The 25494-nt window shown below is 43.8% G+C and overlaps 1 protein-coding gene across 1 annotated transcript in view; it reads left to right on the top strand.

The window, feature by feature from the left end:
• auts2a (activator of transcription and developmental regulator AUTS2 a) overlaps nt 1-25494 on the top strand; it is a 309944-nt gene that overhangs the window by 258582 nt on the left and 25868 nt on the right. Inside the window, exon 6 of the mRNA XM_084373812.1 lies at nt 17583-17631. Within this exon, the coding sequence (XP_084229938.1) occupies nt 17583-17631 (49 nt within the window). The remainder of the gene's footprint in view (nt 1-17582; nt 17632-25494) is intronic.

Genomic DNA, 25494 nt, shown 5'->3' with positions numbered 1-25494 from the left:
GCTGTGGCAAAGGGAAACATTGTTAAGTGAACAGTAGTCGCTTGATAACTTAGATGTTTTCGAATTAATACCACCGCTCTTCAGGACTTCTGTGGAGATTGAAGCTGTAAAACAACTGTGTTACAAAGCAACTCAATGATTTTGTTGTGTAACTGCACAGATTGACAGCCTTGATTAAACCTTTCTAAGCCTTACAATTGTTTTTCATTTTAATTAAGAGGATTTTGGAGTAGACTGTCCAAGGTCTACACAGTGTTGTGTTGAATTCATCAAACTCAGCACCTGAGACAGGATCTACAAGGGCTCCTTTTGAACTGTTTTACTTTTAGGACAAAGTAAATAGTTTGAAAGGCTGTACAGCTGCTGTTTGTTGTTTAAAGCAATATTATTAATGCAAGGCAGGCAAAGATATAGACAGATTGCATGTAAGTGTAGTATAAGCTTTTCTACTACATTGCCTGCTCTGCTTGTATTAAAAAAACACCACAGTCATACTGGTGTATAAGCCTGTTCATTAAATGCCTTTAAAGTACACAGCTTCTGGTTGCAACCCATATATAATTCATTTATGTTGAGCTGCAGAGTGATAAAACATAGAATCAAAGTGATAATAAAAACAGTGTAATATGTAAAATATGATGAGGGAAAAACCCACAGAAGCTATGCAACATGTTAATTTGTGCAGATGAGTTCATCCTACGGGGAATATAAAAACATTTCATCCCCAAACAAAACAAAACAAAGCAAAACACAAACAAAGAAACAATAAAATCAGGATGACAAGCTAAGAAACTGATTTACATAATTGAATATAAAAGACAACAGAAGCATTGTTGAAAACTGTACGACAGTATGAGTCTATGAAATTACAACAGGAATAGAAATAAAATAACATTACTAAATTAACTGATGCTGGAAATGTAATAATAGGGGTTAGTATGATGAATTTAGTAATGTGTGTAGGCAATAAGGCCTCCAAAAACATGATGAGCTTTTTTTAAATGAATAAATGGAATGCAGCCAATCCTTAATAATGTTAGTTACACCTGAGTTTGACAAGTGAAGTCCCAGTAGTACGGACTATTCTATGATTATGATTAGATTAAGTGTCTTCTTGAATCAAGTTTTTACACAAATATATCTTTGTATGCATCTCCTCTGATCTGTGACATGCTATATTGTGTAATGAGCATATAGCAAGTGCTCTGAATTTTAATATGAGTTTAATTTCAAACATTTGATTTTGTGCAGGGCATACTGTCAGCTTTTTGTTGGCTTTTCATGTGGGCGGCAGCCAGCATCCTTCTTGATCTTCCATGTCCAAATTCCTCCTCCCTGGGGCCGCCTCCTGTCAGGTGTCAGCAAAATAATCACAAGTTAACAGTTGTTCGAAATGACACTGGAGCTGCCATCGATCAGCGGTCATGAATCATCAGCTGAACAGAGAGACAGACAGACAGTGTGTTTGAGGAAGGAAGTGAAGAGCAGTGGGTCGTAGCTCAGTGCAGACAGCCTGCTGATGTGACTGGACTGGGCTCTTGTATCTACCTGGTTTTCATTAAAGCACAAGATGAGATCAGGGAAGTGTAGGAAGCATCCGTCTTCAAGTTGTGTGTGAGTGTGTGTGTGTGCGGTTTCATACTGTGTGGCTATATTAGCAACAATGATAGCTATCACTGCTGAGAAGGGTGATATCAGGCCTCACAGCTCCTGAGGGGCGTTATTATCCTGGAGTGATCTGGACTGAGAGGTCAGACTTTGACACACACACACACACACACACAAAATAAGCTTTTGGCATCCTAGCAATGAAAAATGAGAAAAGACTGGCTGTATTCATACAAAATAATTCCTCCATTTTATAAACTATATACAAGGGGTGTGCACAATAGCAGGGACTTCTTAGAATTGAATGCAATCCAATAGACGACTGAATGTGTCTGTGATGGCTGGTTCTGGGCTGATGAAATGTGTTTTAAACAATATTGTTCAGTGTTATCTTATCACATCACAGACCAGACATTTCTTTGTCACAAAATAGTTGACTAATGGCTTTGCCCTTTGCTTCACTTCCATGTGCTATGTGTGGCATTGTTAGTTTGTATCAACTCAATGTTTGCATGGTCCACTAGCAAGCCACTGGGTAACCTTACTAATAAACATCAATAATAGCATCTTAATATGAAAATAAATTTGCCGTTAACTAAGAGATTTCCCTTTATAACCATCTAATAACTGCTTCTTGATAGTAAGGAAGTTGTTGTAGATGTCATTTGCTTACTCTAAGAATAGTCCCTTAATAACACCTTAATAGTACAAAAAAAATGTACTATTCTAATGTAACAAAACTTTTAGCCGTCGCTTCAATCGTGTCACGTCATTTGCACCATCCGGAGTGAATAGACGTGATGTAGTCGCGCTTGGTCTGAACACGGCATAACTTCTAAAAAATATGTTTTCCCCACTGTTAAGTGAAGGTTTAAACTACTCATAGTTTGAGTTGAGTTTTCAAGTGTCAAACAACTCGTGAGCAACACCTTAAAAAACACACTTTAAAATCGGGTTGTTGTTGCTGACAAAGAATTAATTTTCGAATCATTTGGAAACTATTAACACTTGTGTTTGGTTTGTGTTTTGTTAGATACGAATAGAGCATATTTAAGTGTTACTAAGGAGGAATGCCCATTACCACCTTATAAGGCCCATACTGAGCAAAGCATAATATAGGCCATAATCCATGTACAACAACTTCCTTACTTACTATCAGTTACCAGTAATTAGGAGGTTATTGATGGGAAACACCAGTTAATGGCTAAGTAGAATGTGATCATGCAGACTAAGAAATTAATTAGTGCTTTATAATATGCTACTAGCATGCATGCTAATAAGCAACTCGCTAACTAGCATGCATGCTAATAAGCAACACATAACTATGTGTAGTTTAATATGTGTTACTGACGAAACTCTAACTTGCATTTTGTATTTATGATAAGCACACATGCACACTATACACAAATTCTTCAGTATGTAATATATTAACACCTTAACAACTACTAAAATGAAGTCTACTTATGTATGAATATCAGAATTGCTTGATTTGAGGTGTCGTTGATGGACACAATGAGGAGGTCAAGTGCAGAGGGAGAGCTATTTTTCCCTTTGGTTCATGTAGTAGAGGGAATATTCTCTTGGAAGGACAGAACCTTGTAGCCACTGAGTATGTTGTATTAAAGAGGGAGAGCTACAGTGATGAAGGACAAAGAAGACTTGATGGTGGATACATACATCTGTGTCTGGATCAGTGGTCAAGGTGGATTGATTGTTGTTTTCTTGAGGCAACAAGATAAATTGATCTGTTATTATAGGAAAAGAATGTTTTTAACTTGTGATCCCAAGACAACTGCATTTAAAAAATAATTGCCACGGCCATTATGGGCTTCTGTAGAGATCTCTCACTGAGTAACACACACACATAAAGACACAGAGGGAGTTTTTTATGTGGCCCAGTAGCTGCCCTCAAATTGCCATACACTGTGCATGTAGCAAATTTACCACAACAGTGCAATACAGACCTAATGATTTGGTTTCTATGATTTATGGGTTCGAGCTTTGTGTACCTAGTTGATTAGCCACCCTGGTCTTTGCTATGTAGAATACATTAACAGGAGATTACTTGGCTGGTTATGAATAGCAGCTTGACACACTGCTCAAAGCCTATTCAGATTCAGTGCATACTCTGTTTCTGAAGATAATTGTATGAAAGTATGAAATGCCAGGTTATCATCATCTTATCATATCATATCATCTTATCAGTATGGAAAGATTTAGCAATATTTGTCAGCAAAGTCACTTTGTCAGTGCAGTCCATGTAAACTTTCTGTCCCCCGTAATGACAAAATTATCCTAAATTTACACATTGAATGAATACACTGCTATAGATGTGCCCGATAACACATGTGCACACCAGCCATAGGTGGTCACCTGAGGCCAAAAGTGCTGTTCTGCCCTCCTCAGCCTGTTTGGACTCATGGCTGAAGATGGATGAGTTAATTTTAAATGCTCTTTCTCTGTCTGTCTGTCTGTCTGTTCATCTGTCTGTCTCCCTGATGAAGGTCTCATCAGAGAGTTAGTCAGACACTGAGGGAACGGTTTCATTTTCCCCTCATTACAGCAGGCACTGGAGAATCACCGAGCTTCAAAGCTGCTTGATTGCATTATCAGGCATTTGGTGTAACACAGGCGTAATCTATGCCATGTGACAGGGGAGCCAGGCCAACATTACAGCACTGGGATGGATGGAGGGAGAGTGGACCTGGATGTGGGGCCTGGGGTTGATTCTTGGAGAGAGTTTTGGCTGAACTTTTTGCACCTGTTGACATTTTGTTTCCAGAATGAATAATATTATTGACCTGATCCCTGTTCAACTCTTACATCATAATCGTAATACTTGATATAATCAGTATTTAAAATACATCTATAATATGCCTCTGTATTTAAAACTGCTATTCAAGAGCGGGCCCCCCTCCTTATGGAGTTCTCTGTCCTGATTGGATAAAGTGGGCAGAGATACAAGAAAATGTCTTTTCTCTTTCACTGCATGAGCAGGAGGTGGAGACATGGGTTACTGGCCAAATACTCTATAACAGTAATTACTGTTGATTATAGAGCTGTTTATCTCTTATTTTAATAAAAATATATCACTTACAGCAGCTCTAATGTATGTTTAAGTACGTCTAACACAAGTGTTCTATCATCCCTGTTGTATTATATAGTGTGGTTGTGGACAACAACAGTACATAACTTTACTCACCATTTAGAGTAATTGTTACAAGTAATCTAAAGTAAGATGCTTGCCTCATCCTGGAATGCTTTATTTGTTATATCAGTGCTTTCAAAGGTCAAACACCGACAATCACTGTTTATCACTCCTACAATCATTATCAAGATTGGCCGCGGATAAGGAGCTATAAAAGAATTGTAATTATCACCATTTTGGAAACGGTAATTATGGGCATCATTAGCATCCATCATTATGTTTAAGTGGGGCCACGGTCCACTAACTGAGTGTTCATCCTGCTTTTTATCTGCTCTCTTCCATCCCTTTCTCAGCATAGTGAGAGGAAACATTAGAGGACGTGTTGGAATCGGGGCCAACTTAAATAGAGGTGTCTTGTCTGCCTTTTCCCACAGGCCAGCAGCTCCCTCATTCATATTTAACCAGGTTTCACCAAAGGCATCACCCATCTGTGGTTCAAATCAGTTTGGAGATAGATCACAGATGTTGATATCAGAAAATGAGTAGTTTTCTTTTTCTGTCAGCTAAGCATAAAAGTATGGACAGTATGTGAATTTGGGTTGAAGGACAGTTCACAGCTCATCTAGGGGAAGAGAAAAAGCAGAGCTCAACTGAAGTGAAAGTGAACTGACGAAAGTAGGTTACATTTAACAGTCCCTGCTGATAGACATCCACCTGGTGTTCACACTTTTTCATAAGACAGAGCACAGCTTCAGATGCAAGCGGGCTAATGTTTGTATTCAGCAGTGTAACGGTGGAGTCGTGCACGACGTCTCAACCGCAGCTTTCCTGTGGATGAATTAGTAATGCTAAAAGATTCCATTTCGTCTATCTAAATGCTGTGTGCAGCGCTCAACCTGGTTAATATAAGGAGCCACTCAATTTTTCATGCCCACGCCAAGTGTAGCCTTCAATTTAACATGCGCTTTTAATCCTGGGAGTGCTAAATTGCTTTTTAATGTCGAGGAACATGGTGTTTTCAGAGTAACTCGTGAAAAATGCATCAGCAATATGCAGAGCAAATCAGATCCAGTGTTTTTTTTTTCAGGGTACTGTAAAGGAACAAAGCAACACCACAGCAAAGAGGAGCGAAACCAATATGTTGTTTTGACACATCTGTCACCTCAGGGGTCTCAGGAGGCACCTCCCGCAGGCAGTGATGATGTGTGTGTGTGTTTGTGTGCGTGCAATGGTGTGATTAATTGCATGTCACGCGTGTCTGTTGTGTGTATTTTCAGTGCTGCCTACATGCAGATCACCAGCATATGGTTCTACATAGGAAAACATGCTGGTTGGTATGTCATATATGTGCTGTATGTGTGTCCCTCCATGTGTGATTTCATGGGCAGTGTCAGGTGTTATTGTGCCTGGAGCGGTTGTGGATGACAGGTGTTTGCAGGCCTCTCTGGCGCTGTTAGATTCCCCTGCAGACCAGAGGCTTTAGTGGAGTCAGAGCCTGGACTCCATCGAGCATGACTAAAAGACGCTCCTCTAATATCCCTGGTCAGAGAGTCAGTGAACTCACTCCGAATTACTTCCTCAGGGCCAGCCAACCAACCGCCCTCTGTTATCACGTAACAATGTGGCCATCAGAGCAGACTAATCAGTAGACAGCAGAGGAAAACACAACCAGGGCTGCTTCTCTAACAGTTCCATTCAAAGCTTTGTTGTTGAAGCTTTGCAAACAGGCTGTAAAATTAAGACACGATAAAAACACATCGTAAAAAAGGTGATGGAAAGACAATTTGAATCTTGGTTTCATATGCCATCCAGACAGTAATGGACAGTGAGTTAGTAGCTTGATATGGTAGTGCTTGTTGCACACAGAAATAACATGCTGAGTTATGAACTGAACAGGCTGTTTACAGTGAGAATAAAAGTTTGTTGTTTTTCCTGGTGAGTTTAGACTCCACATTCAGTGTTAAACCAATTGGCACAAAGCCTAAAGCATGTTTGGCTAAAACTGTGTGTTCATTGTGGACCACAGTATTGTTCATTCAGCCTTTCATCAAACTGAATTAAAAACTTTATTAAGCAACAATCTGTTTACCCCATGTCAGTAGACTCAGCAGAGGCCCCGCCAAACCGCAGATTTCTTCAGGGAATTGTGTGTGGAGTGTGTGTGTGTGTGTGTGTGTGTGTGTGTGTGTGTGTGTGTGTGTGTGTGTGTGTGTGTGTGTGTGTGTGTGTGTGTGTGTTTACCTGTGCAGTCAGGCATGTGAGGTGAGGTCAAGCTGTGTGTGGTGCTGCAGCTTTCTCTCTGGATAAGCGACGCAGTCTGTCCCTGTTGCCAGTGCAAATCCTCTTACAAGGCTGAGCGTGTGTGTTTGTGTGTGTGTGTGTGTGTGTGTGTGTGTGTGTGTGTGTGTGTGTCTGTCAGCGAAAGAGAGAGACAGACTCAGATCATCTTGTTGAAGCTTGGTGTTGGTAAACACAGTACATGGTAAGCCCAGCTGAGACGGGCACTGATGATTGGGCTTAGCACTGGCTGAGGCCCGGGTGGCCCTTAACACTGATGGTCCCCTGTGGCCCCCACTGACACCAGAGTGCAAACACAAACTCAATCAGATGCTGAAAGAAAACGGCACGTCCACGTCACTCTTTGGTCACACACACTGGCCCATACTGTATGACTCTCATGGTATCGCATTAATAACACAAACAAACTTTAAGGTGGATCGTTTAACACAATTACATAAACACAAACAACACGCCCGCTCACAAAGTATCTCACACATTTTCAGAGAGAGAACACGCTCTATCTGTGCCCTGGGAGCCTGGGTCCACTCAAATAACCCCATGGTGAATGTGCTGCTGTCAGGCGGCCAGCAGAGCAGCCTCACAATGTGCACATTTAGGACCCAGAGCCTGACGGCGGCGTAGAGTTTGTGGAGGAAAGCGTGGAATGTGTCCCGCGGGCAGATGCAGGCCGCTCTCAAAGGCATCTCTATTACAGGCAGACAAGCGGGGCCTTATGTCACGGTCACCAGCCTCAGACACGCATTTCCAGACTGGTGCCCTGCGCCATGCCAGCACGCGCCCTCGTGGAAATCTACTGGCCCACACTGCACTCCACTTCACTGCTGGAAACATTCACATTTGCTGATCTGATAACCGGGACTGTTTATTGCAAGAGCGGAGTCATGAGTGCTTCAGTGAGATCCTCAGAGTGTTCTTTGTTATGCCTTTGACGATAATGAACAGAAATAAGGGTGTGGCAAGCTGTGATGTTCTTTCATTTGATATCATTGCACTGATCTGGTGACATCTTGTAAAGTCTTCCGTCAAACTGGGTTTACTCTAACTGAAGCTAGGTACCAGCACAATGATCTAGTACCAAACATGACAGCTATGCTCAGGTCTGCCTTCAGCCGGTGGCCTTTTATTGATAGTGACAGATAAAGAGCCCTGTGATCTTTTGAAGCACCAGGCACCAGCGTTGATTACCATCCCTGCTGATAACGCTGCACGCTAATCATTGTAAACATCATGTTGCGGCTTTGACACACTTAGGCTTATCTGTAATTGCTGTAATTGTTACTAGCATTTAACGAGATCGTCTTCCAGATATGCTGAGTGCCAAAAGGGCCCGGGTGAGGGAGAGGCTCCCTCAGATGTGCCTCGCTGATGGGGGGCATTAGATCGACACTAACTCCTCTCGCTGTGCTATTAATGAAAGGCAGCCACGAGCCAGAGCGCAAATCCGATAAAAGGGGCTGGAGATGAGGGGGTCATGAAATATTTAAATATACAGGGCTTCAAAGCGGAAGAGGCCTCCCGTTCTTGTCAACAGACAGACCCCCTGCAGCCCAGTCGTGGCCCCAGTCTCTGGCCCGCAACCAGCTCCACATGTAGGTCAAAAACCAGCAGCTCACTTTTCCGCTGTACGGACACCACCAGGGGAAAGGAGGCGATTCACGGATGAAATTGTTCTTGTCTCCAAAGACACACTCACATGGATACACAGTCTTCCTCTTGTTCAACCGATCTCCCATGTTCTAGTGTTACACAGAGGGGGAGATGAGCAGCAGAGGGGCAACGAGGTCAGGGAGGATATCCAAGCGCTGTCTCAGTGGACTCTGACATGTTAAAACACTCTGTCATACGATCAAGGCTCAGATCCTCGGCAGCATGCACAACCTTTTCCAACCGCATCCATAAGTCTGCTTTCATACAAAGAATTCAGGTTCTTGCAGAGTGAGGAGTGAAAAAACATTCCTCTTTAGAGGATCTCTCAAGGGGACGCAGCACGGATCACCTGTCAACCACTGAGTGACAAGGAGTCTTAAAAAACAATCAACAAACCCGGGTACATTTTCGTTGCGCTGGGTCACAGATCACCTCCCTCTCTCGTGCTATGCCAAGCATCTCGTGTTTCGCCTTGCATTTTTCCTTTGTCTCGTAGGGGCCTGAACTTCCCATTTCTTTCCCTCCCATCCTTCAGCCCCCCAGCAGGGAGGCTACTGTAGACAGAACAACAACCTTATTTAGCTCAGGCCCTGCGAAATGCAATTAGAAAGCCCTCAATGGCCAGCGGGGGCCTGGGATGAGACGGAGGGAGAGAGAAGGACGGCAACAAAAAGAGAAAAAAGGGAATGTTGGGGGAGGGCGGGTGGAGACCTCCCTGCTGTCTGTCACCCTGCTGGCTTTTGATGTCCGTGGCCCATCTTGTGTCCCCCTAGAGAGCCTATCATCAGGCCCCCACTCCGGAGCTGTTGAGCATAGAGAGAGCCTTGGAGAGGCTTGTTTGAGTGGAGCACAGGGGGTGCGGGTGGATGACTGAGGCTGTCTCTGTTGGTGCCTGACAGAATGGTCTTGACGGAGCGTTTCAGAGGCCTAATCCCTTCGACCATACTCCTCCAGCCGGGCGAATCGCTCGGGGGGTCTGCAGAGGGTCAGACAGGTTTTAATACAACGCCTTAGTGGTGATTTCCTCAGTGCTTTCCTGTAGTCATTCCTTTTTAAAAGACACAGCAGGCTGTTTCTCCCTTTTCCTTTTCTTCCACACTCCCTCCCCGTTTGGCTCCTTCCCTCTCTCCATCTTGTCTGTCTCTCCCCGTCTCCTCCTGTTTTGTTTTCTTCTCCCGCTCTCTTCCTCTCTAGTTCCTCCTCCTTTATCTCCCTGCCTCCCCTCGTCTCCTCGCTCCCAACGCACCGCCGAGAAGAAAGAGACAAAAAGGGAAAATATTATCCCTGCCAGCACAGTTGCTCTTGCTTAGTATTAAGTCAAGGCCTCACGGGGGGTTCCAGCACCACGGTTCTTTGGTTGTAGATGTCTGCTGGGTCTCCGCAAATATAAAGACATGCAGATTAGGGAGAAAAATTAAAGCTGGGGGTCCGTCATGCAGCGGGTTATCTGTTAAGAATGTTTTGTCTGTCTGGGATATGGCTCCACTGTAGAGCTTCAGAGAGAAAATTGGGGTCAAATTAAAAGAGGTTTATAATCCTTCTTTTTTTTTGTCCTTGAGATCAAATGACACACCAGCTTGATGAGGTTATACTCAGTGAGCTTATCAATGAATTTGTATGACAAGCAGCACCCAATCTTGTTTACGCTGTTGTTTCAAGTCAGCCACTGCGACGAGTAGAAAGTAGAGAAGGACTGCAGAAATATATAAAGAAATGTACTCAAGGACATTGAAGTGATGTAGAGATGAAAGTAAACATCACAAACAAATAATCTCTTAAAATACAGCACATTAAAATTCAGACTTCCCTGTCACATATGCCTAGTTTCAAGAGCTGAGAGAATTCATTTTCTCGCTCCATTAAATCTCTATGTAAACATTGAGTGACAGAGCCATAAATAAGGACACAGATTTGGCCTTTAAAATAATTTGTGCTTGCATTTAGGAGTTAGTAATTATACTGACATGAAATGGAAATGTTAAAGGTAAATCATGGCTAATATGCATTACAGCATGTGCGTGTGTGTGCATGTGTGTGTGTGTGCGTGTGTGTTTTGAGGCGTGTAGCACATATGCTCCTTTCTGTTGGAAGTGATTGACTGGTCTGAAATTATCTACGGCATCAAAGCCCGCAGCCCACATTCCACGGCAATGTCTGTAATTTAGGCAAAAGGGTCTCCATTTCTCTTGTGACTGGGCAGAGTGGTGGTGAGGGGGTTGTGGGTGTGTTGGAGGGGCTGCATTAGGGATGTAACCAAAGCATTCATGGCAGGGAAGGTTAAACCAATTTTCTCGTCTGCATTGTTTTCCAAAGTGAGTCCCACGGCAGCGACATTAGACTGATGGCCAGTGAAGTAGGTTCGCTCCCGCTGACAGGCCAGTTCTTTTTGCGCCTGCAATGTCAACTGGATCTGATTATTGCCTACCAGATCCAGATAATGTCTGCCATTGATCAGGCCATTTATCTTGAACTTCTGTGGCCCCGGCCTGCTTTCAGAGACCACAGGGAGATAAGTAGATACAGATAAGCAGATAGCATAGTCTCTACAGGCTTTTAACAACCGGAAGAAATACTTTTCTGCTGCCTCCCTGGCTGACATATGATGTGAGTTTCATATCTCTTGGCTCAGGGAGCTTTATTATAACACAAAGGATCTGCTTTTAGAGGTACCGTCATTGGATCAGAGGTGCTTTCATCCCTGCGTCCGTCAATCTTCCTAAATGTTCCCAGAATGCCAATCATCGCCTGTGTGATAAGCACGCGTTGGAAGTAGAGATTCATTTTTGCCATTGTTATTTACAGGTTTAATATTGAAAGGGTGTCTGTGGTAATGCAGATGGAAATTCTCAAGTCCTTAAATCTCTCATTCTCTGTCAGGATGTTTGATTGATGCAGTTATTGTCAGCTTTTCCAAAGGCTTTTTCTACTTTTGGCATGCTATGGTGTCCCAGTTTGTATAACGGTTTTTAATGCTGGGTGCATTTGTCTTTGTCTCTGTCTATGTGTGTGTGTGCGTGTGTGTGTTTGCATGCACAGCCATGTGTCATCCCCACATTAATACTAGGACTGAGTGACAGATTAATTTATGTCTGGCTACGTGTCTGAGGAATTGGGAAGAAAGGGCCTGTCAGTGCTGCTTGTCGGGAGGGGGTAGAGATTAGAGCCAGTTGTCATTGACAACCCAGTTGCAGGCTCTGAGAGATAAGGTCAGATGTAATGATTGTAAAAAACATAAAATAAAATTAATTTGAAAAAACATCCTCACTCCGCCCTCGAAAGGCTGGGAAGAGAGGAGACGTTGGCAATTCCAAGTGTGTGGGTTTGTGTGTGCAATTAGAGATATTTCACAGTTCTTAGGTTGCACGGCTACATTTGGATATTTCAGATCTTAAGCAACAAGGAGGGTGTTAACTAATCCCACCCCCTCCTCTGTGAAGACAAGGATTTATTTTAAAAAATTCATGTAGAACAGGTTTTTATCAAGCATTATTTTGTTAATTCCAATAGTCAGATTAATGTGTGTAAACTGAAACACAATGAAACATGAGCTTCCACTGTTTGCCTGCCTGTGATACACTGCCAGTCATCATGTTTACAGTGTATCCACATGTTTATATCCCCACATGGAACAGTGATTAAATATTTATTGCTTAGTGGCCGTTATATAACCAGTCTTTAAGGTGTGAAGTCGAATGGTGTGTCGGGTGTTTTCTTAATAGTTGACCAGTTTGTTCTGTAGAGATATAATATGTAACATTTCTGCATTGAAATATCTAAAAATGACCTTTGTTATACATTTTGTTGAGTTGTGTACTTACATCATCCCAGATGTTTCCAACAATGAGTTGAATGTGTGCAGGAATTACTATTTTGCATAGGGATTGATTTTCGTGGGATTTGATTCCTGGCAACATAGAAAAGCAAGTGGTTATGTTCATCATACATTTTACATTTTGAGCAAAATGTCTCAACAGTAGATTGACATGAAATTTGCTACACAGATTCGTGGTTCTCTCAAGATGGACTGCAATAACTTTGATGATTCCTCCACTTTTATTATGGCAACATTATCAGGTCTAGAATATGATTTATTGTCAAATACCTGCAAAACTAATGACATTTTAATCATCCTCAGCTGTACCTTGTGTTGAGTGCTTGCATGCTAACACACAAAACTGAGATGTTGAACATGGTAAACATACCTGCTTAACATCATGCTAATGTTGTCATTTTGAGCATGTTAGGACTCAGTTTTGTTCACTTCTATTTATCCTGAAGTCCTTCGTCTAGCTCAGGCAGCGACAGTATTTCATTCTCACAAAGACGTCACAATGAGATGAAGCTGTTTCTGAAATACTCACCCACCTGCGATGGCCCATGATGACTCTGTTCAATGTCATTAAGAGCATTTTCTTTCCATTTCCTGGCCTCTGCATCCAATCATAGTTTAAATCATTAGATTCTTCTATCCCCTGTGAAGCAAAGATGGAGCTCTGAGTCACAGACAAACGTAATAAGAGCTTTTAACATATTACATTGCTGGCACTCATGTTACACTTATCAGTAATATGTCAAACGAGGTAGATTTGGCATAATGGCAGGAAGGCTCATAAAGGCGAGCTGGTCCCCTGTGATTGTAATCTAGGAAAGAGTTCCTGTAAATTAAACCATGGTTGTGGGGGGAGAGACAAACATGCCTCAGGTTTCTTTGAAGCAGAGAATCAGCGTCCAAAAAAAGGGAATAAAAGATGACAAAATGTCAGTGTGAAGCTGATGGTCTTTAGACAGAACTTACGTGCCCAGACAGCAATTACTGAGATACATTTCATACATCCAGACATTGTGTTTGATCTCAGTGCTTCATTCTCTTGCACAGACAATGTTTTCCATGTGAAACTGTGCAGGGTTCTCATTTTTATGTGTGCGTTCATCTCTGTCATCGTTTCATTTGAATTAAAAATAATGTGCCGTGAGAGATCCGGACGCCGATTGTTTGGCAGTGCGGCTGTAATCACAGACTTGCGGTCGCTCTCAAATCTGATAATGACCATTTAAATTGGAGAACAGCGGCTTGTTCATAGCTGCTGCTGCACAGGCCCGCGAAAACGACTGGTAGCCATTTTCTGACGGTGGCTGGCATATAAATACATATCTTGAAGCCAGCCATGTCATGCGTTTGAAGCCAAACCGCGAAACGCTCTTGATGTTTCATCACAATCACCGCTTCAAACATAAGAATCCCTGTGATCTAATTACATGTAACCACAGTTAGTACATTTGTAACTAATTTTAGACATGATTAACTGCATTTCCGCCATACTGGTGCATGAACCGTGGCACTGTGCAGCTAAATAGTTTCACTGTAGTTATCAAAGATGTTTTCCCACAGCCTATGAGCAACTGTGCGCCAGAGGTTAATGACTTCATTAGTTTAAGTTGCTCGATGCACAATGCATACATCTGTGAAACATACAAAGATTCATAGCATTAGTCTCTAATTTGAAGAACACATGCTCGGCTGCTCCTTCTCCCAGGCCCTTTGTGACCACAGCCTTTATCCTCTGCAGCTGAATCAAGTGGCCACCTGAGGCCAATCCCTCCCACCCCCTCATGGTACTTCACATTTTTTGTTCTGTATCTCATCAGTGTGTCGCTGAGCAGCTCTGCCAAGTCCATGCTAAGTTTCCATGGATAAATATTTTTCTGCTGAATGTAAACTTCTCAGTTTGACCAGACTGAGCATCAGACTGTTGTGTTGTTGCCTCTGATGTGTTTTGCTGCTCTGAATCTCAGGCTACTGTATATCCCATTTCCCATGACTTCATGTTTGTATGGCCGGTCAAGGCCAGCCAACGGACCCTCGCTCTCCGTTACCGAGGGACGGATTAGCATCTCAGCTATGAGCTAAGTCTGTTTTCTGCTCTGTGGTTGGTTAGGCTGAACTGGCAGGGAAAGACTTTGCAATGTGACTCTATTGTACATCCATTGACCTCCCAGCCAGTGGGTTAATGCTCATTAGACGAGCTATAGGATGCGAGGGTTTGCACTATTAAGAGGATTTTCCAGGACTGTCCAATCAGGATTCGCCCAATATGAGGGGATGAAGCGAAGAAGGGTGTGCGCTGTTGTTTCTCAGGTAAATATTACTTTCAGGCCTGTAGTGTGAATCTTAACAGGGTAGTGTGCCACATTAAATCTGTGAGATCCCTTTTAAATACACTCTTTGTGGCATCAACACTGGCTGGAAGCTGCAAGATGCTGAGCTGTGCCAGCTCAAGCAGGGCTGTTTTGTTGTTACTCTGGATGGGCAAGCGGAGAAAAACAATTCCTCCAGGGCTTGGTGAAGTTCTCACACAATTATAAACGTGGTAGTGATGATTTTTGTCTGCAGTGTCAGGCGTGGAGGCTTGTTAGGCTTCAGGCCTGTCAGGGTGGGCCATGGAGAGCTCAGAGCTCAAATTGAAGGCTGAATGACCCAAAGTGCTTTGTATATTAGCAGCTGACCTCCCTTCAGGCCAGTGGAGTAGTTGATCCAACAGGAAGACAGCGCCTGTGGGCAGCGAGGAGCTGTGGGCAGCGAGGAGCTGCGTGCTGCTCATGAAGGAGCGTTTTGTTTTTCCTCCCCTCATGGTAGCAGCACCCTACTGGGGAATTCATTAGGGGCTGACATCATCTCACTCAGTACAGAGTGAAAGAATATATTTCTGCTTCAGCTCTGCCCTCCCTCCCTCCTTTCTCTCCTTCCCTCTTGTTCTCTCTCTCTCCTTCTCTCTCCCTGCCTCCTTATCTAGCAGTGGTGCGCTGCCGTCTCTCCTTTTGCGCGCCATTTACGCAAAAGGTGAAAGCGTTGGTGTGCGCCTCTGCAAACCCAGCTCCAAGCTTTTCGGAAGCCCAAAAAGCACGAGTGTGTTTGTCTACTGAAGGAGCACGACTGAGGTTGAATTCAAGTCCGCCTGGAAATCAGGAAGTGGGAGGACCCGACCGTGAAGGCAGCAGCAGCAGCAGCACTCAGGCAGTCAGTCGCTGGATGAATGGGAGTTTGTCTGGTGCTTGGGAGCGGATGGGGAGAGGCTCTTGTGTGCCCACGACCGGGATCCGTCAGAGAGCGCGCGGCAGACAGGCTTTGCAGCTGAACACACAGCGACAGCGGGCTTATACCTGGTGATTTTTTGCTCACCGCTTGTGTGATTTGCCTCCGTCCCTGTCTCTACAGAGGAAACTGGCAGTGCGCTTTGTTGGATTGGTTCGCTCCGTCGGACGCAGCCCCTCTCTGCGCACCGACCCGACACACAAACCCTCCCGGATCCTGTTTGTTACCTCTCACGGATATTTCCGACAGGAGAATATACGTGAAAGAGATCACATTGTGTCCAGAGCACGGAAAGAAAGGTGGATCAAGGGATTTTTTTTTCCCTCTCGTCGCCTCGGCGCTGTTGCAGAAGCTCTCCGTGGCGAGACACATGGTTCCCTTTGTCCAAAAGGCGCAGTAGCTTTGTGAACGGCTTTGGATTTTTTTTTTTTTTCTTGGAAAGGCTTCTTCTCTCTCCGCATGGCTGTCCTCAATTTAAACGGAGTAGACTTCACCGCCTCTCGTGTGGATTATATTATTTGAGAAGCAGAATGTGAAGCGAGGCCATATTTACCAGACCGAGAAAGTAATATCCTGACTTTATTTGCCTCCTTGCTAACCTTGCCACATCAAAGGTATGCGCGCTGGCTCCGAGCTGCTTATAATCGTACATGTCATTATGTGTGATAGTGTGCACAACAGTTTGTGTTACAGGAACCATTTCCATGCCTCCTCTCGTGCTGTCATTTATTCTGCAGCTTTCATTGTTTACATTCTGTCAGTGTTGCATTACTGAATGAATACCTGCTTCTTCACAAGGTTTTATCCAACAATAAAACAACATTCATTCAGTGGTTCATTTTCACTTTTCTCTGTTTGTATTTAGATTTTGTTTTCCCGGTATTTTAATAACAGACATGCGTCGGGGAAAAAGACACGAGTCGCAGACAACTGAGCTGTCACTGGGCTCTGAATATTCCTCTCATTAGGATCAATGTATCACTAAAATATGGCCCTGCTGTCACAGTGTAACGCCTTAACATCACAGTGTGTTGTTCGGAATCCAGCTTGAATTAAAAGTCAGTTAACAGAAAATGATTTTATTCTCAGAAACCTGTCAGTCCGTCTTCTCCCCATGTGCAGCTGAACGGGTGTTGTCCTGTTTCTTTTCTCTTATAAAAACAAATCACCTGGTTTAAATATGATTAATTTGTGACTTAGTATTTCCACCTGTGTAAGCCTTTTATTTTCTTATTCAGGTTTAAATCCCATGGCTGCACATTTTATTCTAACACCGTGATGCTGTCGCTGTTGGAGAACGGCTGGAGTTGTTCTGGCGCGGAGCAACAGTGCCATCAAGTGGCCAGAATATGAAGCGCCGCTTGTTTTGTTTCAGTCTGATACCCAGTATTGGTTCTGATCAGGATGCTCAGGTTACCCATGTAATTCTGTATATCAGTTGGGCACAACAGGATGCAGATACTGGATATGTGTTGGTGTATACGGCTTAAATTAGATCTTGAAGGCTGTTAGGATTGAACGCATAAATCATACAAATGATCACAAATATTAAAATCCTATTACTTGTGTGAATTTAGGATTATGGTGTAATTTAAAATGAGAGTTTGGTGACTTAAGCAGAATAACCTTTGTTTTTAATGTTTCCCAATAATGTCTTCTCAGTTGCTCTGAACCATCCCTAGAAACACTCTCAGGGAGAGCGTTTGGATATTTTGCTGAAAAACGATATTACACTCTGCGCTTCGCTCTAAGTGATATTTTTGCTCATTCCATTCTCCTCTTTTCCAGGTGTCCGATGCCGGCTCCGAGAAATTTTTCAGCACAGCTGCAGTTAAAGGTACGGACCTTTTTCTCTCTACCCTGCTGAAATGTTGTGAATATGATGGTGCAGGTGCATTGCCATTCCGCTGGTGTTATTGCCATGTGGAAATTTGTCTCAGTGCAGCGATTGCCATATTTATATGTGGTCGTTTAAAATATGCAACAGCGATATTGCATTACAGTCGTAAAGCTGATTCAGTTTACGCACAACACACAAATGTCTCGGAACACTTACACACCAGATGAAAATCTCTCTTTCCACCAGTATTTCGTCAGATGGAGTCATTACAATGTGGAAAACTGAAAAGGTCATGTAGGCTTTTGTCTTCACGTGTACGGTATGTAACATGAAGCAGCGTACAGTATTGGTGACCCTTTGTTGCAAATGTGCTGAGATGCAGCAGGACTTGTACAACAGCCAGAGGAGAAGGAGGAGGATGTTCTAATGCTGCAGGGAGTGAAGTAAGGGCAGGAGAGGCATCTGTTTATGGCCTCAGTGTGCCAACACCACATGTGACCTCATTATCAAGTCACTAATTTGCTGTTAAAAGCAGCCCCATTTACTCTGGCTCAGGGATAATGGAGGTGCCCCGTGTGAATGGACATTCCTCTGTAATGGGGGGAGTAACCACGCAGGGCAGGGGGAGGCTCAGAGACGAGGGTTATGACCCCTTCAGGGCCGTGGCAGTAACGGGGCCGATTGCTGATGATAGGTCCCTGTGCCCCCCCGCCCATCCACCCCTCCTCTTCCTCGTGGCCGTGCACTTTCCACTGCACAGACCTCCGAACACATTTCCCACATTCTGGCCTTTGATTCCCTCCAGGGCTTGATTTGTGGCGTCCATTGGGGTGGCTCAATGGCCATGCTTGACAGGGAGGTTTCCTTTTGAACGTGCTTCTCTGTGGACTGATTTGGTTCCCTTGAAAGGATTAAGGCCCCCTTTGTGCAGCCTAAATCAACAGAGGGCCCCCCTCTCTCCTCCTCTATGAAAGGACCTGACTGGGGAAACAGTACACAAAATACGCTTTCTCTCTGCTGCATGATAGTCCACTCTCTTGGCCCCTATTCCCATTTAAATATCCCCTCTTTTCTTCCCTTTTACCATCTCCGTCCCCTCCTCCTCTCCTGCCATATGCTAATGCCTCCCGCTATTGCAAAAGGCAAGTAAAAGAATCCAGGTGCAGGGAGAGCCAAGACCTATTTATTATTAAAATAAGTATTTTTATGGAGGGTGGTGTTGAGATTAAAAGAGTCGGGTGGGTTTTTGTTGGAGGGGATTACCATTACTCTAATGCAACCAAACTCCGATACAGACAGCAGCTCCAACAAAAATGGCGAGAGAAGCTCGTTTGTGGCATGATGAGTGTCAATATTTGCTGAAAGGCAGGTGCAAAAGCACGGCATGTGTTTGACGGTGCGTCCTTGTTGGTACACATAAAATCCTCATTGGGCTTTAGGGTTCAGCACATGGCTGAGAAAGCCGCAACAGGCCATGATAGCACAAACAGCTGCCAAACGAAGCAACGGCTAGTTTATTATATTGAGTTCTGCAATGAAGGAGCAGTTGTGGCAACTATCCGCACAAGTGAAACTCTGATTCTGCAGAGCAACTGGCACGTATGAGTCATTAGTTTGCAAGTGTTAAAATCCAAAGACAGTGGTGTCAGAGAAAGATTCAGAAAAATGTCAGTGTAGGATATAAACATGGCTAATATCACTGATGGAAAAAACAGTCTTTGGTGAATAAATCAGGATTTATTGACAGAAAAATGTAAAAAATATATATGTACAAATATATATATATATATATATATATACCAAATAGCTTTCTATGATAGAATGTATCATTCTTGGTAGATGAGCACACCCAAAGCTTATTTCAGACTCTAATAATATTGTCTGATTAGAACAAAGGTAAGACATGAATATATGTTAGCCTGCAAAGCGCTAAGAAGGCCACTATAATTCGGCTGCTGATGTGCAGCTTTGGTAATGACTGACTGTTGGGTTTTTTTCTCTGCAGCGAGACTGGAAATCAGCCCAGGGCAACCTCAGGTCTCTTTGAAGACTTAGTGCTGGTCCCTCATCTTTTAATCTCACAGACTTCTCACCTACTCAGTAATTACAGTGTATTTTTCATGCTCCCTGAAAAGCCACGGTGCTTTTTCTTCCACTCCGCCCGAGGCCTACAATGCATTTTAAAAAGAAAATCCGACTGATGAGAACGTGGCTTTTGTGTTCTCCGACGTTGATTTGTTTTCTTCCCCTCTTGTGTCAGCGTCACCTCAGGGCCATCGGTGTCAACTGTGCACAGTTGTCTAATGTGGAGCTTAAAGTCACCATCACTCTCTGCTTGCCTCGCTGTTTTTCTCCCTCCTCGCTGCTCTCTCTGGGTTCAGTTTGCCCAGGAATAGATTTCATTAACTAAGAGTCATTAAATGTTAGCTCTAATTACCGTGGTTGTCGATGTGCCTGCAGGTGTCAGCTAGCTAGTCTGAGTCATTTGCTCTGCAGGAGAGTAAGCAGCAGTCAAAAAGATGTGGTGTAAGTCTATTGGCCACCAGTGAAATAAACAACTTTTCTAAAGTGTAAGCTGCTTCCAGGGTGCCGTGGGTGGAAATCGGTAATCAAGTCTTATTAGGTCTGTGACTGCTGTCCAGGGAGCCGGTTGAAGTGCTGGGCTGCACAGATACTGACGATGTCAAACCAGCACAGTGTGTCACCACAAAGGCCTGCAGACAGATCTATCAAATGATTAAAGCTGTGTCCCAGGGCAGTAATATCTTGTCACCCGGTTACATTCTCATCCTTTATGATATTGTCAATCCTCAAGCCGTCCCAGAGACTCAGCTAGGTCATCGGAGAGCAGAGACTAAGCTCAGTGTGCATTGTTTGTAGAGCGTAGCCCCAGCAGCAAGATTAAGATAATGCTGGATGACATTTAAAAAGCTCTGCAGTGCCATTTATCACGAGTATGCTTAAAATGTTCTCATCAGTGAACTGTTGAGTGTGTTGTGTGTAGATGGTCCATTTAGAAGAGAAATGATGCATTGGACTAAAACTGGAAAAACTACACATTGGAAAATACAAACTAAGTAATGTTATAATGTGTGACCTTACAATCTTAAATCTTTTTCCTGCATATACATCATCTGAGTCACATTTAAATTGTGGTCACAGTCAGAAGTGACTCCATTGTGTGATTTCTTTTTTTTTTCAGTTTAAGGGTCTCGTAAATGAGCACTTGAGATTTATTTCTAAGAGTTCATTTGGTAGATATATTGGAGAAGCTAGTCCCTCATGAGACATCTCCTGCAGCTGTGTCTGCGATGTGAGACCGAGTTCAGTGCGGGGGTGAATTGAAGTGCACAGTGTAGTGATTCTCAATCTCCCCCTCCCCCCTCAGCACAACGCTGATTTCACCATGCTTTACTGGAGTTAATGTGAAAATGAAGCGGTGCTACAGCGAGACCCGGGGCTGACGCCAGCGTGAAGAGCGCCGCTGGTGAAGTGTGTCGGGCTTGAGTGCGTCTGTCACCAGGGGAGAGAATAATGTGCGATGTGGAAGGTGTAATTTGCAGCGCTGATGGCATTGTTTAAAAAAATAGTGGAAAGAGAAAAGCGGAGGTGAACTTTTGTGGCAGATATCAGAGCTGAAGAGCTCCCTGGATTGTCATAGAGAGCTCTGCTGGCAGCAAAATTGCCTGTGAGCGTATTACTGCTGTGTGGGAGGGAGCTGAGGGCTTGTTTTTCTCTCTCTGCCTCATTCTCGCTCGGTTTCCTGAGAGGTGGACTGGTGATAGAGCTGTGTGTGTACTTCCAGGCTGCGGGCCGCCACCTGCTGTAATCTCAAGTGATATAGAGAGCAACGATCACGCCACAAATCACCCGGGCAGCTCCCTAACTCATTCAGCGGACTGGAAAGAGAAGGTTGGCCTTTCACAGCACCAGTGTTGGTTTACTGCCCCAGGCTCCCGGCACTGCCCTAGTGCTGACCTCTGCCGTCTGTGTGGGTTTGTGTGTCAAGAAATCAGGGCTGCCTGTGGAACTTGACCTGATGCGCAGTGGAAAGATGACCTGACTACCATTGGCCTTTGGTGCGTTCTGAACGGACGCAGTCAAGGACGGTCTCTTTTTCCCTGCCAGGGGCTAAGAGGTCACAGAGAGGTCGCTGCCTCCTCCCTCCAGAGACACAACTGCTGAAATAAAGCATTGCTGTTGTTTTGGCTCAAACACATGCCCTCTTCAATCAAAATGCTCTTTTGATATTTAATAACCATGCATGTTTTTAGTAATAAGACTGGGATCTGAAGGATTCAAGTCTGAATGATGCATCACAGCAGCAGATTCCAGGCGTGTCCCCCAGTGCTCTTTGCTTCTGTTGGTTACCCGTCCCCCGCTACGAGCATTTAAGGTATCTCTGAGGGGTAAAGGAAGCTCAATATCCTCTGCTGCACAGAGGGAAGGACCCCCTCCTCTCCTTCCTCAACTACAGAGAGAAAGGCTGTATTTCATGGCCATGAAAGGGGCCGCTCCAGCCATGCCTCATCTGCTGACACAGCCAAACAAAGGTTAACAAATCAAGGGAAGCACAGGCTGATTTACTGTCTCACAGTGGCAAACAATGGTCCAGCCCACGTCCATAGCTCACATTTACTGTGTCTGTCAGTAGGCGGAGAAATATGGCAACATTTGCGACTGTACATATTTCAAAATCACATTTAAATGTTTGTATTGATCACAGCTCATTGGTCCTGGTCGGGGCTGCAAAGGATTGGTCTCAAAGTTATTAGTTGGGTACAAAATGAGTCTTACTTTAGCGTAAGAGTAGGATTTGCACTTTTAATGTAAAAGTTTAATACATTTTCTTATATTTGGAGTGCCTGGATTGCCTTTTGGTTTTTGATGCCTTCTATTCGGTGTTTTGTTAATCCAATATCCCTACAAATAATATGATTCCTTGACTTAAAGAGATTAAGCAGGTTTGTAGCCAAGACATATTCAGACCACTGTGAATCCTGCTTTATATCTTTTTTTATTTTGTGTCTTTTTTCCTCCTTACCCACCTGTTACAGTCATAACATATACAGTCCGGTCTAACTATGGGATTTTTGGCAGATAACCCAGTCAGGTAAACACTGAATGTGAGACCACGGGTCTAGCTGGTGCCCACTTGGCACAAGTTTGTTGATTGAGGATCAGTTTTAAGGAGATGTTGTGAATGGGTCTGTTGGTGCACACACACATACAGCAGTGTGAGCCAGTCTCCTTCCATCCCCTCTAGCAGCACAAAGAGGTCATTCAGAGTTTGTTCCCCTCATCCCGAGGTTAGAGACTAAGTAAATCCATCCATCTTAATGTACTTATTTCAGCACCAGGAGAGCTGGAGGGAGACTGTGTAAACACTCCTATATCCGACATGCCAGGCTAAACCCAAAGAGCCTGGAACCCATCAGGCCAAAATTAAAGGTCTACATCTCAAACACAAACATTTAAATGGGCTGCACTCCAGAGATCAAAGTGAAAGACCTGAGTTTTCCTGCTGGCCCCCGTGTGTCTGCCACACTGAGGGATGTGGCGGTTTAGCATCCAGTCAGGGTTGAATGGTGAGCAACTGTGTACTGTACATGTCTGTTTGTCTCAGGTCTCTGAGGTAACACTCTGTGGCATATGTTCTGTTTGTCTAGGTGAAGTAGATGGATTTATGTAAGCATGCTCAATTTATTTAAAAATCTGATTTGGTTACAAGGATAATATTGAGTATATTAATATTGATTTCTTTGTCAAAAAATGAGAACTCATAAGTCCAGCCTTGTTGTCAAATTAAAGCAGCAGATCCCATAGGTGAACGGTTGATAAATGCAAAACAAGTCAAATCAAACGTCCCTTTTTTTGGTGTTTTATTGTCAGTGTGTCATTGACATATGTTGATGGTGGAGTCGCTACAGAAAAGTGCAAGTGGATGGCCGGGCGGAGGTGTTGAAAGCCCCGGTCTCCCTCCCAGGAGAGGTCCTTTCCCCATCACCATCACAGCATCCACTGATCCAATGTGACATCAGCCACTCTCCTGCCAACTGTGCTGCATTAACGGGGTCAAAGCACCACACACACACACGCACACACACACACATACACACACCACTTATCAAGACCCAGCCATTCCCAGCACACTGTTGGTGTGTTCAGGCCAATTATGCCTGTGTCAGTCTTTGGTCCCTGCGGCAGAGGTGACATTGCCAAAGAGGGAGAGAGCGCAGACCGCCTTAATGAGGCCTCATGGTGGCTTAGAGGTGTATGCGCATATGAGTGTGAGCACATGTGTGCATTCATAACAGCAGGAGTGCTGGTCCAGAATGATCCAGCCGTCTATCTTGATCTACCATGTGTGTCTGACAGTCTTTCTCCCTCCTCAAGGTCTTTCCCTCCAGCCATTTCCATCTCACCGCCTCTCCAAATCTCATTGTTTTTAAGTAACCACGGCTGCCTCGTGATGTCATTCTCGCAAACAGATTTCAGTTCTGGTGAATAACTTGAGGGCTGTGTCCCAGAAACACAGCATAGCAGCTTTGCAGACACGTACTAAAAAGGAGATGGGATTAACACAGCGGATGAGATGTTAGTGTTCGCTGTGAAACGATTCACCCCAGCGCTGTTGGTGTTGCTTTGAGCAGCATGAAGTAGGATTTGGTCTCCCTTTGGAAAAAAAAAACCCTCCGATGAACGTGATGAATAACAACCCAAAGTTTATAGAACCACCCATTTTGGATTATGTGGTCATGGAGAGTTTATCGGATAAAACAATGCCGGAAGGCCACCCAGGCTGAAAATGTCTACCTTTTTAAAGCATTTGTTAGATCGTTTGGACTCTGCAGGGTGTTGTCATCATGTTCAACCTTTTTTATTTCCTGCATCCAATAAATGACCTCCACTGTAATCTCTGTAATCCTCAACAGTCACTGTAGGAATCCTGTATATAGAAGCTTAGAGTCGGACTTCAAGGTTCAGCACTGGCTGTGTTTACATGGACTCTGATAATAATCAGAATAATAGTTACCACTCATGTTACCAGAACAGACTGATCTGATCCAGCCTGAGTGGATTTACAATCAGATTGAGAGGGGTGGTATAACTCTTGGAAAATCCGCTCAATAGGACAATATTAGTACCTAGTACCTATGTAAAGATCTTTTCACTCTGGTTAGAATAAATATATTCTTTTTACACATGTTCGCCTCATGTGGTGGTTACATTAGGTGACGCTGCTTCTGAGTGAGAGCGAAACAGCAAAAACAGATCTGGTCTGTGGCCACAACAACTTTTCAATCAGATTGAAGAGATATTGTCCATGTAACCACAGCTTTTGTTTGTTCTTTCTGGGTCTCTGTCCACGGCCGCACCTCCAGAGCAGGGTCAGCGCTGTAAACGCAGCCTTTAAGAGACACAAAAAGGCGAGCGAGAGACAGAGCATGAGGACTCTGATCGGGATTGATGAAAGCAAGGCTTTAATTGCTCCCACAAGAAAAGAGGTTATCTTTTTTTCTCTTCTCACCCTCTCTGATTCTCATAAATATGCAGGGCAGAAATAAAGCCCTGATGAGCCGCAGGGCGGATTAGAGAGGACTACAGAGCAGGATCCTGGTTTGTTAGCAGCACTCCACAGATCCCTCGCATGTGTTTCTGCTCTGCACACACATTGCCTGGTTATCATTTGTCTCAAACCACCTTTCATTATATTTCCACAGGCTGCTGACTGTGTATAGTCAGGTAATATCAGTGCTGTGGATAACACTTTATAATAACCATCAGTAATAAATGGTACATTTATAGTTAATTCAACTTAAGTTAACAATTATTCACTGTTTACAATGAAATGCTTTA

Source organism: Pagrus pagrus, assembly GCF_965226575.1.
Source record: "Pagrus pagrus genome assembly, chromosome: 14".
In the NCBI taxonomy this organism is placed as follows: domain Eukaryota; kingdom Metazoa; phylum Chordata; class Actinopteri; order Spariformes; family Sparidae; genus Pagrus; species Pagrus pagrus.
Note: the sequence above shows the minus strand (reverse complement) of the source record. Positions and strands in the feature narration are given on the sequence as shown.